General features: G+C 35.3%; 1 protein-coding gene across 2 annotated transcripts; it reads right to left on the reverse strand.

Annotated features, from left to right (window-relative positions):
• Positions 1 to 5,341: 5,341 nt before the first annotated feature.
• Positions 5,342 to 15,236, reverse strand: LOC135617215 (ABC transporter E family member 2-like). Of its 2 annotated transcripts, none has more exons than XM_065117226.1 (12): positions 15,083 to 15,236; positions 14,842 to 14,986; positions 13,593 to 13,678; positions 13,397 to 13,494; positions 13,174 to 13,291; positions 13,002 to 13,091; positions 11,792 to 12,096; positions 11,509 to 11,704; positions 11,246 to 11,431; positions 9,821 to 10,090; positions 9,055 to 9,300; positions 5,342 to 5,957 (listed from the first exon to the last, which is right to left on the reverse strand). In XM_065117226.1, exons 2-12 carry the CDS (start codon positions 14,942 to 14,944, stop codon positions 5,838 to 5,840), a joined length of 1,818 nt encoding a protein of 605 aa, XP_064973298.1. In that variant the 5' UTR covers positions 14,945 to 14,986; positions 15,083 to 15,236; the 3' UTR covers positions 5,342 to 5,837. The 2 variants fall into 2 exon arrangements, with proteins under 2 accessions (XP_064973298.1, XP_064973299.1); XM_065117227.1 differs by having other exon boundaries at positions 15,086 to 15,229.
• Between the last annotated feature and the right edge of the window lie 1,246 nt (positions 15,237 to 16,482).

Below are 16,482 nucleotides of genomic sequence, written 5' to 3' on the forward strand. Positions count from 1 at the left end.
TGGATCGGTCGAGGGAACCCCAAGGGGTCTAGGCACAAGCGATGGTTGAGCCGCTAGTCACATATAAAGGGGGACCTACTTGCTGAGCTAGTCAGGGCAAAAGTGGGGAGATGGCTTGAATCGTCCTAGTGAGGGTATGCACCTAGTGTATATAGCTCCAAAAGGCCTCGATGGGGATAATCAAGTGCCCTGCGCTCGCCCCCGAAGCCAAGAGCTTGGGGTCATTGAATGGGCACCAATAGAGCCCCAAGGTATGAGCCGATGTAGATGTGTCCACTTGTGGGAAGGAGAGTAGTTGTCCTCCTTGCACAAAAGTATTGTGTGTGGGCGGCGATGCCTCCTCACTAGGGTGCTCGTTTATTGGATTTACTAGTGAGCATTCTTGTGACATTCGGGCTCTCCTTCTAGCGTCAAAATATTATGATCTTGATGTTATCGATCGAGAATTAACACACTTCGGTCTTGACCTGAAGGCGCGAAGTCATCCAAGCGACCCTCCTGGCGATCAAATGAGGTAGTTGACGTTATGTCGAGATATTCGAGGTGGCTCAGAGGTGGCTTTAGAGGAGTCTTTGGCTTCTTGAGGTAGTCCCGAGACTAGAGCGAAGTGGGCTCTGGTCTCCTTGGGGGTCCTACATGAAGGTCGACGTCGAGGGGGATTTTCTAACCTGACCCCTCTAATGGTCATGTTAGTATCGTGGAGCTGTAAGGGTGAAAAGGCTTGTAGTGAGAGAGGCATAAACCTTGGGTAGGCATCAAGACTCAACTTTTATACTTGAGAGGTTGAGGGGACCATTTGTAACTGCCTTAATGCCTTCTTCTTGTCGCTTGTCCACGTGAGTGATTGGTCCAAATGGCCCCCTATGGCCTGTCGCTCGTAAAGGCCAACCAAGGGGGGAGTAGATCTAATTAGCCACTCAAGGAATACTACCCTCGATAGGCGATAAGATCAACCTAAACGGCCTCCTGTGGACTATTGTCCAAGGGACCGACAAGCCGTTACCTCCCCATAGTGTTGCTAAGTGGGGGGATGACTTGAGATTCATCCTTCACGTCAGCTTGTCTATGGCGACTAATTAACAGGTCATTGGCGCTAGAAGATCCCCTATCAATTAGCACAATAATACATGAATCATATATTTTTAATTCTAAAAATTAGGAACAAAATTTTGAAACTAAGGAATAATTAAAATCATAAACAAAAAATACTATGATTTAAAATTTTAAAAATAAAAATAATTGATAAAAAGTGAGACAAATAATCTATGGTATTTTACCATAAAATTTTTTGTCGGATGACACCTCACATATTTTTTTTGGAATATACTAATTAGGACTCTTTATTATTCGTAATCCCTTATAGTTTATAACTCTTTAAAAATTAATAAAATAATATTTTACTATTCATAACCCCTCTAATTTTATTTTTACTCTTATATTTTTCTTTTCTTTCCCTATATATATTATTGGGCAGTTTACACATGTTCGAAATATAATATATTTTTTTAAATTAATATAACTAACTTATAAGATAATATCCTTTATACTATTATAGAATATATATATATATATATATATATATATATATATATATATATATATATTTATTTATTTATTTATTTATATATAATCATAAGAACGTAAATCATTATAACAAACGTTAAAAACTAATTCTCACCCCTCTTCGTCTCCAAGTGTCATCTCATTCCATCATCTTTTTCTTTTCATCATTTCACGTCACCTCCAGAAATTAAGATGTGGAAAAGGAGAATTAAAAAGATAATAAAAAGGAGTTATATGCCAGGATCAAAAATATACTACTAGAACTAATTATAAATTAAAAACATATATGCCTATTTATAAAAGGACAACTTAACAATGTCGAAGTTCTTAACATGGGCTTATAAATAACAAAAATGATTTGTAATCCACTTCTTTTATACTTGATGTTCTTTTTGCTTGGATGAAAATGTCCTCATATTTTTACTTAAATGACTTAATCATAGATGTTATTAAAAAAATATAATCTATTTAAAAATATATATTAAATTTATTTTCCATAATTACTGTGATTCTGACTTTACATATTATTTAAACCAATAAATCCTGGATTTAGAACCTCGACTATTGATATTTTACTTTAATTTATATATATAATAATACATTGAACATGAAATTTAGTTATATTCATGTACATTATTTAAGGCTAAATAGAATTGGATCAAAGTCAAACTTGGGTCAAGCTTTCGGATGAACCAAATCAATGTCTATTTCTGGTTATCTTCCAAACCTTATTCCAATTCGAATCCAATTAATCAAATTGGCCGAGATTGGAAGGTAATAATATTATTCAAATCCAATTCAAACCCTACTTCAGATTATATATATAAGAAGCCGGCTCATAAACCCAACCAAGGACACTAGTTTGCGGGCCCTTTGCAGCCTCCGGTCCGGGAGCGAGCAAGGATGCAGAGAGCGACGGCGATCGCGTCCTTCGCCCTGCGGCGTCTCGCGACAGCGGAGACGGCCCGGCCGATGGTCTTCGCGCGGGCAGCCTCCTTGGCCGGTGCGGCCCTCTCCCGGCGCCTTTGCTCCTCACTCGACCTTCACTGCCCTATCGCGCGCCTCCTCCCGCCTGTTTACGAGCCCTCACGTGGCTTCGCGCGGGGCCGGGAGGCCATCCCGTGCGACGTGGAGGAAGAGGATTCGGACGACGAGGAGGATTTCGACGAGGACCTGGACGATCTCGACGAGGACTTCGACAGCGAGAACGATATCGATGTGGATTGGAGCGAGTTCGACGGCAACGATTCGAGGGAAGAGTCCGATTGATTCACGAGTTGATGGTGTGGTCTCCGGAAAAATCGGTGCGAATCATGGCTTTCTCTGTGCGGTTATTGATCACAAAAAGGATAAAATAGGCTCTTTTAGGTTCATTGATCGATAAATCGATAAGTTCTGTTTCATTTATTGGTAGTTGAATTGAAATCTCCGTTTGCACTTGATAAACTATTGGTTCTTTATCTGATGGTTCCCCTCTTCTGCGGTCAGTTCTTCTTAATCTTTTGTCATCATAAGGGTACGGTGAGCAAATCTTTTATCATCACAAAGGATATGGTGAGCAATCGATCGCTGCAACCACAGATTAGTACCCAAAAATTAATATTTAAGAGCAGAATCAAGTTCCTATCTCACCTGTTGGTCTTTATCAGACATGCAACAGTCTATTTAAGTATATCGACTTAAATTAATACTCTTACCATAACCAATAAAAATAAAAATAAAAAACTCAAAGCAAATCCATAGCATTTATAAACAATCTCTAACACCAAATCCATAGGATTCGTTGTCTTAGGACCTTATCAAGGAAATATTTATCTATATTTAATCATCAACACGTAAGATGAGAAATGACATTGATTTCTCAGCCTAAAATGGAAGAGTAACTTTTTCAGAGTGTTTTTTCCCTTCTAAAAAACATAGAGTGGGTTACTTCATGCGCAATCAAGATATTATCGATAAAAATTTGATCATTCAAAAAAGATTTAATATGAGAGACAAAGATCTTAACAAGAATATGATAATTGGCATTACAAAGTTAACCCCCTCCTTGAGTAAGATCAAAATATGATAAAAACTAACAAAGGTTGAAACCTAGGGATCCCCCACAATCTCCCAATAATGTTGGTAGAACACTATTTTCCCAAAGCCTAAGGGCCTAACAAAATCTCAAATCTCATACTTATTGAAAGGACAAATAATATTATCATTTTGGACATTCAAAATAACCCCTTCTACCCATGTCCCTAATCAAAAATTGAGAAAACCAACAATAATAGCTCCATCATCACTCCAGAGGTTAGAATAAAAACCCATAAACTCTTTCATAATAAGATTAGGTTCATAAAAGACATTCATAAATATAGTGAATAAGTGTCCTTGTACGCCTAATCATAATCAAGTTGTAATAGATCTATCTGTATTTAGCCTTAAGGTTAACTTGTCTGATTAACGCTTAAAACATTTTGTACAACTTGACCAAATTAGAACTCTAATCTATCTATCTATCTCACCCTTGGTTTTAGAATACAAAACTTTCCAAGTTCTCTAAGTTGTTCCAGTTTCATTTGGACATAATACCCTTAAGAGAGCAAAGATTATCAAAAATAGAATACATAACAAATTGAAGAAAACCTTTAGCAACACTTAATTAGTTTTTTTGACCTCAACATATTCATTCTAAAAACTTTGGCATCAGAATAATTTTTTCTTAAGATATGATTTTGTCAAAACCTCAATACATATAGGGTAATGATGTGAACATCCCCTAGGGAGATAAAAAGTACCTTAGATCGTCAAAACACAGAATTAGCCAATTAGAATTAGCAATAGCTCTATCGAGCCTCATCAAAATTCTAACTGTAAGGATCATTGATCCCAACAAAATAGGAAAAAATTTAAAATGTACGAATCGAAGAAGAATTATATAAATCTTTACCTCCTTTCTTTATCCTTCCTACTTAAAATATAATTAAAATCTCCGATCAAATACCAATAGAGATACGAAAAATCTATAGTCAGAATAATTTTTGACAGATATATTTGTACTTGCATAAATAAATAAATAAGTAAAAATTTCGATTTAAAAACCTGAATAACAATTCGTATGTATTGAGAATGGAACGAGACAACCTCGTGACTGGTAAAAGGCAAGAAGACAAATTGCATGAAAAGATAAAGATTAGTCTCTTAGTACAATGCAGGGTTTATTGCACCAAAGAGGATTTAATGCTGATCCTACTTGAATCTTTTGCCATGCATCTTTAAATTTATATCTTCTGTTTATGTGATGTCTGAATTTGTCAGTAGCGACAGAGTCTTTTTGAAGATCTGGAGATTAACAAAAACTAATTCGGTAGCAATCATGATGTTACTGAGTCCTAAATTTACAAAGAGGAAAAAACAAAATGTGGGTGGATTGAGGATTTAGATATTATCTTGAGGTATACGTGCGGAGTTAATCTTGGATCTCAAGTTCACTGACTCGTGTTCATGTTCAAAGCTTCTCACTAGACATTCATTTGCATATTGTCAAAGAGAATAGAGAGGTCTAGGGCAAGGTTATAGGCATAGTTGCTTTAGAAGCTATGTGTTCGCAAGTGGAACGAGTTCAAGAACGATAACACTACAAGATGAGCTTTGGAGTTCAAGAACGAGAACTCTTACAAGAACGAAGCTGTGTGATAACGAAGGACAAACAAGTAAATCTTGCAATCGCATGCCCGTAGCATTACCTAAATATATATATGACTTTGTGGTGCAAAATCCACAAACCTAAACATCATGAAATCATAACAAAATAACTAATGCTGCAGTGCCCCAACAAAATTACAGCCTCCATTTAATTTATAGTACCAAAGTGGCCGCTCAAAAGATATCTTCTTTGGTACAACCAAGGCAAATATTGCTCATTACAGAAAACCAGGAGTTTAGCCATGTCATATGATCATGTTGGTTGGAGAAAGAACTCGACCAGATGCTCGCAGCACCGGTGATGTCTCGAGTTACAAACTATGAACATAAATCACAAAAGAAAACCTCTGTTGCCTTATTGAATACGCTGCTTATGCCACTTTTTCTATCTTCAGAATCCAAACAAAGGGGGAAGATGAAGAGCCAGCGGTAGAGTGCATCAGGGAAACGTTAGCACGGCAACAGAAGTTTGTGCATAGACACCAGGATTCATGCTTTGCACACACTTGGTTACTTGCCAATGAAATGCCCACCAATGTTCACAAAAGCAAACAGACAATGGCCATTGTGCACAAGAATGATGATCAATCATCGAGGTAATAATAAGATCCTGCAGCTTTCTGTTCTCGGTCTTTGGTAGAGTCCAACTTGTTTATCCTGGGCCTGTAATTAGTTGGATCTCGTCTGAAAGTGATATCAAGATGCTGCAAAGAAGACAAACACAACTTCTTCAGCAAAAGGGAACAAGATTAAGGGAGAGAATCAAAGAAATACTACTGACATCGGAAAGCATGTTCTAGAATAGCACAATTTATTTAGCAAGAGAGCAGTTAACTATAATTAGTCGATTCAATTTAAATGAGTAACCATAACTTTGACAATAATTAATCAGCAGTAAGTCAAGAATGATGACAATCATATGGAAGAAAGAACACCTTTGTCAATGTTCTTGTTTGATCCCTCCATTGTACAGTCTTATATTTATCTTACAATACCATGCATGGAGTACAACAAAAACAACAAGAAAGTCACAAAGCCCCACCACCATGCATGGAGTGTATTAAGCTAATTATCTTTCATCTCTGTAAACTGGTTTTTTTTTTCCAGCTTCAAGAACAGGGTACATAAATATGCTCTCCACAAACGTAGCTCAACTGTGTTTCCACTTTCCATGCATCATCAGTGAACAAAATGCCTCCAAAAACCACATTCTTTCTGAAACTCACTCTTGGTTGCCCCTCTACCTAAGTCTTTTTCTAATATTTGCCACATAAATAATAACCTCAATTGCTCCAGCTGCAGTCTCATCCTAGAAAATGTGGAGCTCTTCTTTATTTAACCTAGATATGTTGAAGACAACCATATGAAATTGAGATTTTTACAAAAATGATTCAAAGAAAATTGGAATCTGGATAGAAAACACTAATCCCATCATCCTATGCCAATTATGCTAGTCCTTGGTATCTCTTAGTGGAATATGTGAAGCACGGGGATAAGACTGCCTTCTACAACCACTAAACATTCAAGCTAATTGGAGCCAGACCCAGGCTAAGAGCCTCAAATCACAGAAATCAAATCAATAAATCATATAACCCTAACCAATGTTTGACCTATCCCTCGAAATCGTATAATCCTAATCAATGCTTGACCTATCCCCCGAAATCGTATAATCCAAATAAATCGCATAAATCGTATAATCCTATCGGTCAACTAGCTGTTGCGACAACCAGCCTGTTCCAGGTGGTCAGGATTCGATCGGTATAGGTGATGTATCGGCTGATACAGTCAAAACTCATGCTGTATCAACTGATGCGGGTCCAACGATCGCAATTTTGAACGATACCAACCCAAATCAAGTCAAGTTTGACACAAACGATCAAATTGACCATTTGGGACTCTTTTGAGATTTAATTTGACCTATCCCCCCTCTGTCAGTCACTCTCATTCTCACTCTTTTTCACACCCTTTCTCACACTCTCATTTGTGATTAAAGTTCCTAATCAACAATTAGTGGTAATCAAACTATTGATTTGGATAAAAGAGAGATTGGAACTCGGGATCTAGTGGAATTTCTCTCCAATTTAATGGTATCCTTTCTAAGTTTTATTTATCATTTTATATAATTGGAGGTGTATTAATGCATATTTACAAAGATTAAACTTCATTAAAATTATTCTCTTGTGTTAGTCCGAATTAGGTCTATTGTCTTACAATGAGGCCTACATTGGGAACATATAGGGTTAACTACAACCTTATGCATTTATATATCTATGCCTCATATACATTCTATTTTTAATTAAATAAAATAAAATTACCATTAAATTAGGATAAAAAAACTAGAAAAGGAGTTTTTGTGAATTTCTGGCCATTGTTCATCCTTTTCCCAAAAGTCAGTTTGTACCAGCATAATGGTACATGGTACCGATCAGTTGATCCTAACCAACACATCAGGTGACAACTGCCCTGCACGGTTGGTCACAGTAACCAGAAATGTCAAATATTACAAATGGTAATGAGTGCAGGTACAGGGTACACCACTTATGATTATGCTACATGGACTGTAGAACTAGATGATTCAATCAATCATGGTAGACACTGAATCACATAGTTTACATGCTACTTCAGATAAGATATTTTAACCATACTGATTGATTGACCATGCATCTAATCAACTTAATAAAATTGTGGTAAAAGAACTATGAACTTCTATTGTATTATTCTACTGAGTGATTTGTTATTTAAACTCATCTTCTAAAAAATATTACAGTAACAATGTGTATAGATTTATTTCCCTTGGTTAATAACCACGAACTAAATCATATTAATAACATCCAGTCACCACCTCGGAATTCTACAAATATTTGGAACACATAGGATAATGAATGCTGACAAAGACAAGGATGTTTGGAGCTATTCCAGCAGCCATTGTCTGGATCAAACTTAGTACCAATGGACAACTTACCATGATGAATCAGAAGGGGCAAGATTCACCTCATGGAACCATAGTGGTTCTGTATATTCCCCAAAAAAACAGTTTACTGGATATTTCTTCTGCCTTTATGGTTGAATTTGGCTGCTTACAAGAGTTTTATGATGAGCTGCCAACAACAGTCTCCACATATGCACAAACCCTATTAATCCCATATTCCCATCCATTTTCCAAAATCCAGAACAAGATCATAGAGAATCAATGCCTCTGGAAGGTGAATTCTTTTTTCATGTGTACAAAAGCAATGTTGGAAGGGTCAATGGGTCCGATGACTACCAGTCAACTATTTACCTTTGAATTTTTTTATTCAAATTAGCTCATAAGTCTTGGGAGCCTGTTATAATCATTGTTGGACTTTAGTGAATCATAAAATTTCCTTCAAAAGGAAAAAACCAGTTCAGCTTAGCAAAAAGAAAGATCAGATATTATGAACCATGGCATTCAAAATCATCCATTCAACCAGTACCCAATTCAAAAACGAGCTGTAACATTTCCAAAATATCTACTTTTGTAATTTCAAAGGCAGTCAGGAATTATAAAATTTGATTCCAAACATTTTTGCATAATTAGTAATTATCGTTCAGAAAGTAATTCTAAAGTCCTAACACATATCTCAATATCATCTAAAGTTTGATGATAGACCACTACTTATAAAAAATACCTAAATAATAAAAAGGTCAGTAGAAATTCAAAGGAAAATGAACCACTAAACTGCATCAGAACCAAGCACATCAAGATGACATATACATATATACATATATAAGTTCTCTTTTCTTGAGGATAAAGCATCAGATAAAATGATTGCTACTTACAGATAAGAACAAGTTCATCCCGGATACCAAAGACTGAGGTGCATTTGCAGTGCAATCTATAGAGGGCCTTCCCTCATACACAATGACCTTATCAGCCAGGTATGTTGCCATGATGAAATCATGCTCAACGATGAAGGCAGTTTTCTTGGCATGAAGGATAAATCTCTTTATCACCTTTGAGGCGACAATGCGCTGCTCCGAATCAAGATAAGCACTTGGTTCATCTATCAGATAAATATCTGCTGGCTGAACAAGTAACATGAATCAGTATAACAAGTTCGCATAAAAAATGCAAAAAAACTCATTGTCAAAAGCATTCGACAAAAAAAGGCACAAGTATGTTAGCAGGTAAGATTTTCCACTAATCAGCAGATGGCAACTACTAATGAAAGATCATTTGCAGCTCAACAAAAATCTAACGAAAGTCTGGATTGAGCCATTATGAGTATGAAATGCATCTATCTGCTTACAGAATAAGAAACAGCTGAAGAACACAGAGCAAAATGAGATAAATCAACAAAAAGGATTTTCATTACAGCCAGATGAGATGGAAAAAAATACATATATTATTATGTAAAGTATAATCCAATGAACACTACCGAGCAATAACTGTGGCTAAGTGGATTGTTATGCAAGATCATTTACAGTCATCTTTAAAAGATTCATAAGTTTAGAACTCTCACTACTTAGTTGCAAGAGTAAGACATCAAATAAACTAGCATTTTATAAATAATTTAACATATGGCGTAAGCTATGAAATACAAACCTTCCCAAGACACAAACACAATGCTACTCTTTGCAATTCTCCACCAGAAAGGTTCACAACTTCTTGGTCCATCAATTGCTCAATTTGCAATGGTTTCATAACATCAGACACAAATTGCGGATGCATATATGAATCGCGAATTTTTTGATGCAGCAAGTGTCGCACTGTAGATGGAAACTTAGGACTAATTTTTTGAGGCTTATATGAAACATTAAATTCAGGCATCTCAACATCTGAATCTTCCACAGTATCCGGCTTCAGCAATCCAGCCTGAAATTTGTCGACAGTGTAAGCCAAAGAAGCAACATGAAATTAAGGTTGGCAACTTAGTGTACATAGATTATTCCCAAGGTAAACATCATGCATGCCATGACAGAATGGTGTGATGCAAATGTTTCAATACAAGATCAGCAAATACAAATTACACCACTATACAATTATTGCTTACAAAAATATAGACAGAAGAGAATTGTATACATATTTAAATATCAGAAGAAGTAAAACCTGATATAATGTACCAAATGAACTGATATAATGTAAACGTGTACATATTTAAATATCCATAGGAGTAAAACCTGATAACAGTAAAACTATAAGTACAAAATGAACCAAGATATACAGTTTCGAATGATACCATACGAGCGATATGTACTTGTCCGACAGTAAACCGGTACGTGGACCACTCACTACCAAGCAGTATTTTTTATTTATAAATTATATATATATATATATATATATATATATAAAGGCGACGTCGCACATTTTTTAAATTTTTTTATATATAAATATATAGATATATAAATAAAAGATTATATATATATATATATATATATATATATAGAGAGAGAGAGAGAGAGAGAGGCGACGTCGCGAGGCGACATTGCACTTTTTTTTTAACTTTTATATATAAATATATATATATATAAATATATATATAAATAAAAGATTGTATATATATATATATATATATATATATATATATATAGAGAGAGAGAGAGAGAGAGAGAGAGAGGCGACAATGCCTCGTGTGGGGGAGAAGGGAGGCAATGTTGCTTCGTGTGTATATATATATATATAGAGAGAGAGAGAGAGAGAGAAAGAGGCGGCATCGCCTCGCGTGGGGGAGAAGGTAGGCGACATTGCCAAAATTTTCTTTGTATATATATATATATATATACCGAACGATATAACGCTCGGTATATAGTACCGTACCGTACCGAAAGAACGTCGAAACTTCGGTACGGTACGATATTTCAATCCTTGAAATGAACTGATATAAAGTAAACCAAGCTAAACAAGACTCCATTTGATTAAAACTAATACACTAGGATACATCGGTACCAGGACAAATTAAATTGGTTAAATTGAACCCGTTCCTTATTTGTTTTGTTTAATTATAGATCAGGAATATCAGAAAGAAATTACCAGCATCCGAATAAATGTTGTCTTCCCAGTCCCGTTCTCACCCAGCATTACAATAATCTGAGAATCTGTAAATTCACCCTCGATCACTTTAAGCTTGAAATTCCCTTGGGTTTTACTCATGGTAGGATATTTATATCGTTGGTATGTCTGAATCTCCTCGGCACTTTCTTGAGGAGTCTCAGCAACCTGGATGATGCAACAACATGTGAAAAATAATAATAGAATTTATATTAGAAGATATTCATAAGAAGATAAGATTCCACCTTAAATGTAAGTGATTCGTCTCGAAACCGAAGATTTTCTGTAGGAACAAAACCAGCCAAAAAAATGTTGATTCCTTCTCGTACAGAGAAGGGTAGTGTAACAACTCCATAAGCTCCTGGCTTTCCATAGAGACAACAAATGAAATCGGACAAGTAGTCCAATACACTGAGATCATGCTCCACAACAATCACATAGCTGAGCAAGGATAAATAAGAGTATTCAGCCTTAACCCCTATGCCAGTAAAAAGAGAAAAACTTAATTGAATCAGGAGATCAGGCTACCTGTTAGGTCTAAGTAGGGAACGGATAACTTGAGCTGCTTTAAGCCTCTGCTTCACATCAAGATAACTTGATGGCTCATCAAACATATAAATCTCTGCATTTTGTATGGCAACCACAGCAATAGCAAATCTTTGCAACTCTCCACCAGATAAGTCCCCCACATTTCGATCAATAACTTGATTCAATTCTAGGCCATTACAAAGTTCTGCTTTCATCTCTCTCTCATCTTTTTGGTCAAGCACCTGTCCAACATTACCTTGAACAGCTTTTGGAATGTGATCAACATACTGCGGCTTGATGATTGCCTACAATATGCTATAAAACTATCAGCGACATGGAAAAAAATGGCAAGGAATTTTATCACATTGATCATAACAATAAAGTTAAACCATTACAGCCAAGCAGTGCCTGAAATATTCAGATGCCTTGAGGCCCATCATTTACAAAGAAAACTAAGAATGAAAAAGGAATTACATAAAGCAATTCATTTAAGTTTACACTCCTGCTCATCCCAAAACTAATACCAGCACTCCTTTTTATTTACATCATTTGATGCTTACATTTAAACCTTCTTCCCATGCACACCAAGCAAATTTCTCCATAAACAAATCATAAGAATGATTATTTCCTTTTATGTCATGATAAACGTTCGCTAATTGCAAAATATATACTTCTGCACAAAAAAGAGCTTCTACTAGTCACTTAGACTTATTCAAGCATCTACAATTAGGTACAAGCAAGAAAAAAAATGAAATGGCACAAAAATTTTCAAAACTTCTATTATAAACAAAGAGCTGCACCATGCAGATAAAACTACAAATGATAAATAATTTCAACAGCTCCCAACATCCAGTGGATATACATCAGAGATAGAAAAAACATGACCCAAAAAATCAAAAAAGTAATGAGTTTGTTCTCCATATAATCATATTCTTCTTCCAATACTCCAAGAGCAAAAAGACCTCGAATCATATTTAAAAGACAGATCATGTATAACTAGAAATGAAGTGAAGTACTTCAGTTTAGTCATAATCAAATGTAAATAGATACAATCATCTGATAAAGTGTATCTAACAAGATGAGGTTAATAATGAAGTTCTACTACCATGACAAAGCTGCAATTTAAAAAAAAATAAGACAAGAATACCTGAATTCTGGAAAATAATAAGCATAAAGCATACACTAATTATAAGAGTACACTTCTAAGCACCTTTAGATTGTCCTCCAGTATACGAGTAAAATAATTCTGAAGCTCAGAGCCACGGAAATATGTTAAAATTTCCTGCCAATCAGGAGGATTCTGCAAAAAGAGAACTTGAGAAACTGCAGGCATGCAAACTTCAAAAACAACATGAGAAAAAAAAACGCTTCATTATGTTTACGTTGAATCTACCCAAGTTGGGCTTCAACTTCCCAGCCAACACTTTAAGTGCAGTAGACTTTCCAATACCATTTGTCCCAACCAAGCCCAGAACTTGTCCAGGTCTTGGAACTGGCAACCTATAATAGAAAAATATCCATCATCGAAATTCTAGATCAACAAGCAACACAAAGAAGCAAAAAACCAACACGTCTTCCATGTTCTGAAATATAATCTTCACCAACCTGTGCAATTTAAATGTATTTGGTCCATAACGGTGGGTCGTGTCTTTGTCTAAGTCCTTTGGTAGATTGATAATCTGAATGGCCTCAAAAGGGCATTTCTACAACCAAATGACAAATAATCACATTGTTCAGATATAGGTTAGGATGCTCAAAGACCTAAAATCAATTACAATAACCGAATGGAAGACTGAAAGACCTTAACACAGATACCACATCCAATGCATAACTCCTCAGATATGAAAGCAATCTTTGAGGCTGGAGTTACTTCTATGCAAAGTTTTCCTGTCAGAAGAAGAAAAATAGAAAGCAACATAATATATCTAAGTTAATGGCAAGGCCTAAAGTTAACGTCAATCAAACAATACAAAGCCAAGGTAAGGAAAAAAATGGCAAGTTACAATAAGAAATGAAATGGCATGTGCAGCAGCTAAAATTGAACTTTTGAGTTTCATTTGCTAGAAGACCAACCAAATAGGTAGTCTGGTAAGAATGAAGTGGTACTAGATACCAATACACTAAGAGAGATGAAGGGATCTAATTTCACAATATAATTACCCAAAACATTCAAATTTCAATTGAATGGTTTACACGAAATCATTGACTACTATTCATGAAATCCGGAAAAAAAAGAAGCCATTGATCTGTAGCTAATAAATTAGAAACTCCCATCAACATATTTCCACACAACACTGAGAAAGAGAAGAGAAGGACAACTCTATAATTTTGAATATATCCATGAAACTAAATGTTGAATTGTACTTACTGATCTGGCTAGCTTAGCCGCAACTTTTTACCTATTAAGGCATGTTATTATAAGATTAACAAAGAAGGCCAGATAAATTAAGAAACACTTGCAACCAACTCGTTGAATCAAAAGATTCATGCAGCAACCTCCCCAATGCACAAGGCTCTTAACAATAAAGAATCTGAAGATAGTTAATGCACGTGGCGTTACCGACATTGCAAACATAAATGGACACACTACCTATGATCTTGATGGCCAAGATAGAAAAAAAAGGTGGCGCAGAAAACAAGGCTCCTGCGAGAATCTGGGGACAGGCTACCTATGATCCTGATGGACAAGGGCGTAAATGTACGCAGCCTTACCAATATTTCAGGAACCATGGCCATATTACCTACGATCCTGACGGCCAAGATATAAAAAAAAAAAAAAGGTATTCCAGTGCACAAAACTTCTGCACTGAGAATACAGAAACACACCAACTGATATCTTGATGGCTAAGATAACCCAAAGAAGAATCCCAGCTACAAAAAGAGCGAAGGCATGCCAAATTCAACTACCAAAAACACAAATAAACAAAGAAAGAACTCTTCTTGAACCAGAACTTTGATCGGCTACCAACGAAAACTAGCATCGAAAATCAAAGTCCCGAATTTTAGAAATGAATCGCGTTCAAGAAAGGTGGAAGAACGGAACAGAATACCTGTTTTCACGACGGGGCAACTCTTCTTGCACTCCTGTCGGCACTTCTTTGGTTTGCATCGATCAGAGCTAACGATAGCGATACGGGTCAACCGATCGGCCATGATGGAGAGGACGAGGCCCTAGCGCCGCCACAAAAATAAGACCTGATACATGCGAGAGGGAAGAAATTATAGAAAAATACCGAATCCACAACTCCTAACGCTGCCAAAAACAAGCATCCGGGGAAGGGATTGATGTACCACCACTCGTTGCCGGTGCTCGACAGCCGAAGAGGGAAATAACCCTAGCGGCGACGCCGGCCGAGGTATATAAGGTGGCGGATCTTGTCGAGGACGACGGCGATGAACGGATCTCAAGACTCCAAACCCGGTCGGCGACGTGTCGGGTTTCGGATCGCTACCCGTTTATAACAATAACTTAGGAAAAGCAAACAAGCAAATGATTAGTTCACATCCTTTTTATAATTTCCTTTTTGAACTTAATGTAAAAGCACTTTTTTTTTAGTACAACAATGCGTGAATAACATGTTTTAATTCTAAAAATTAGGAACAAAATTTGGAAATTAAGGATTAAAAATCAAAAACAAGAAATACTATGATTTAAAATTTTAAAAAATAAAAATAATTAATAAAAAGTGAGACAAATAATCTATGGCATTTTACAAAAAGTTTTCAATATTGACTGACTTTTTATCAATGGCACTCTTCATATTCTTTTTAGAGTTTTGCAAGCTAGAGATATTCTTTCTATTTACAATTTTCTTATTATTTATATTTTAAAAAAATAATAAAATAATATTATACTATTCATAAACCCTTTAATTTTATTTTTACATTCATTTTTTCCTCTCGATAACTAGAGGTTTGTGCATTTTGTCATCGTTGACTCTCCCTACTATCCATGCATACTACTGGATAGTTTGCTAAGGCTCAAAATATGATATCTTCTTGACTAATATAATTAACCTAAAAAATGATGTTTTCTTGACTATTACATAATATACATAATTTTTAAAATATTAAATTATTATAGCTAACATCAAAACTATTTCTCCTCCTTTTCCTCTTCAATTGTTGTCTCGTTTCATTATTTACCTTTTATTATTATTATTATTTTTCATTATCTTTGACAATTAAGACGAGGAGAATGAGACGAATAAAAAAGAAAAAAAAAGAAGTGATTTGTTGATAAAGTTTGAAAGATTTTTATTAAAATTAAGTTATAAATTGAAGACATATATATCTATTTGTAAAAGAATAACTTAGCAATATTCAAAGGTACTTGTAAATAACAAAAATATGATTGCAAATTGTAATTTCCTTTTTTACCTAATGTTTTTTTTTTACTCAGCTGAAAATGTCCCCGTACTTTTATTTAAATAATTTAATCCTAGATGTTATTTTAAAAATCTCTAGTTTTAAATTAATTCTCATAAAATTCTCATAAAAATATAAAAAAATAATATTAATTATTTTAGAATCAGATTGATATCACTTTTTAAAAAATATATAATAAATAATTATTATTTTTCTAATAGCACATGTGATCAAGTCATATTAGTAAAGGACTGAGAGTATTTTTTTGTCCAAAGCATCCATACATAAAAACAAATAAAGGACTGAGAGTATTTTTTGTCCAA

The sequence above is a fragment of the Musa acuminata genome, chromosome BXJ2-7 (genome assembly GCF_036884655.1).
Source record: "Musa acuminata AAA Group cultivar baxijiao chromosome BXJ2-7, Cavendish_Baxijiao_AAA, whole genome shotgun sequence".
Lineage (NCBI taxonomy): Eukaryota > Viridiplantae > Streptophyta > Magnoliopsida > Zingiberales > Musaceae > Musa > Musa acuminata.

What these genes read in the sequence shown, in the direction of transcription:
- LOC135617215 (XM_065117226.1), bottom strand. Translation starts at nt 14,944, where the DNA reads ATGGCCGATCGGTTGACCCGTATCGCTATCGTTAGCTCTGATCGATGC. An exon ending in AATACATTTAAATTGCACAG is followed by an intron (nt 13,292 to 13,396) that starts GTTGGTGAAGAT and finishes TTTCTATTATAG; the next exon opens with GTTGCCAGTTCCAAGACCTG. An exon ending in CAACATTTATTCGGATGCTG is followed by an intron (nt 10,091 to 11,245) that starts GTAATTTCTTTC and finishes GACAAATTTCAG; the next exon opens with GCTGGATTGCTGAAGCCGGA.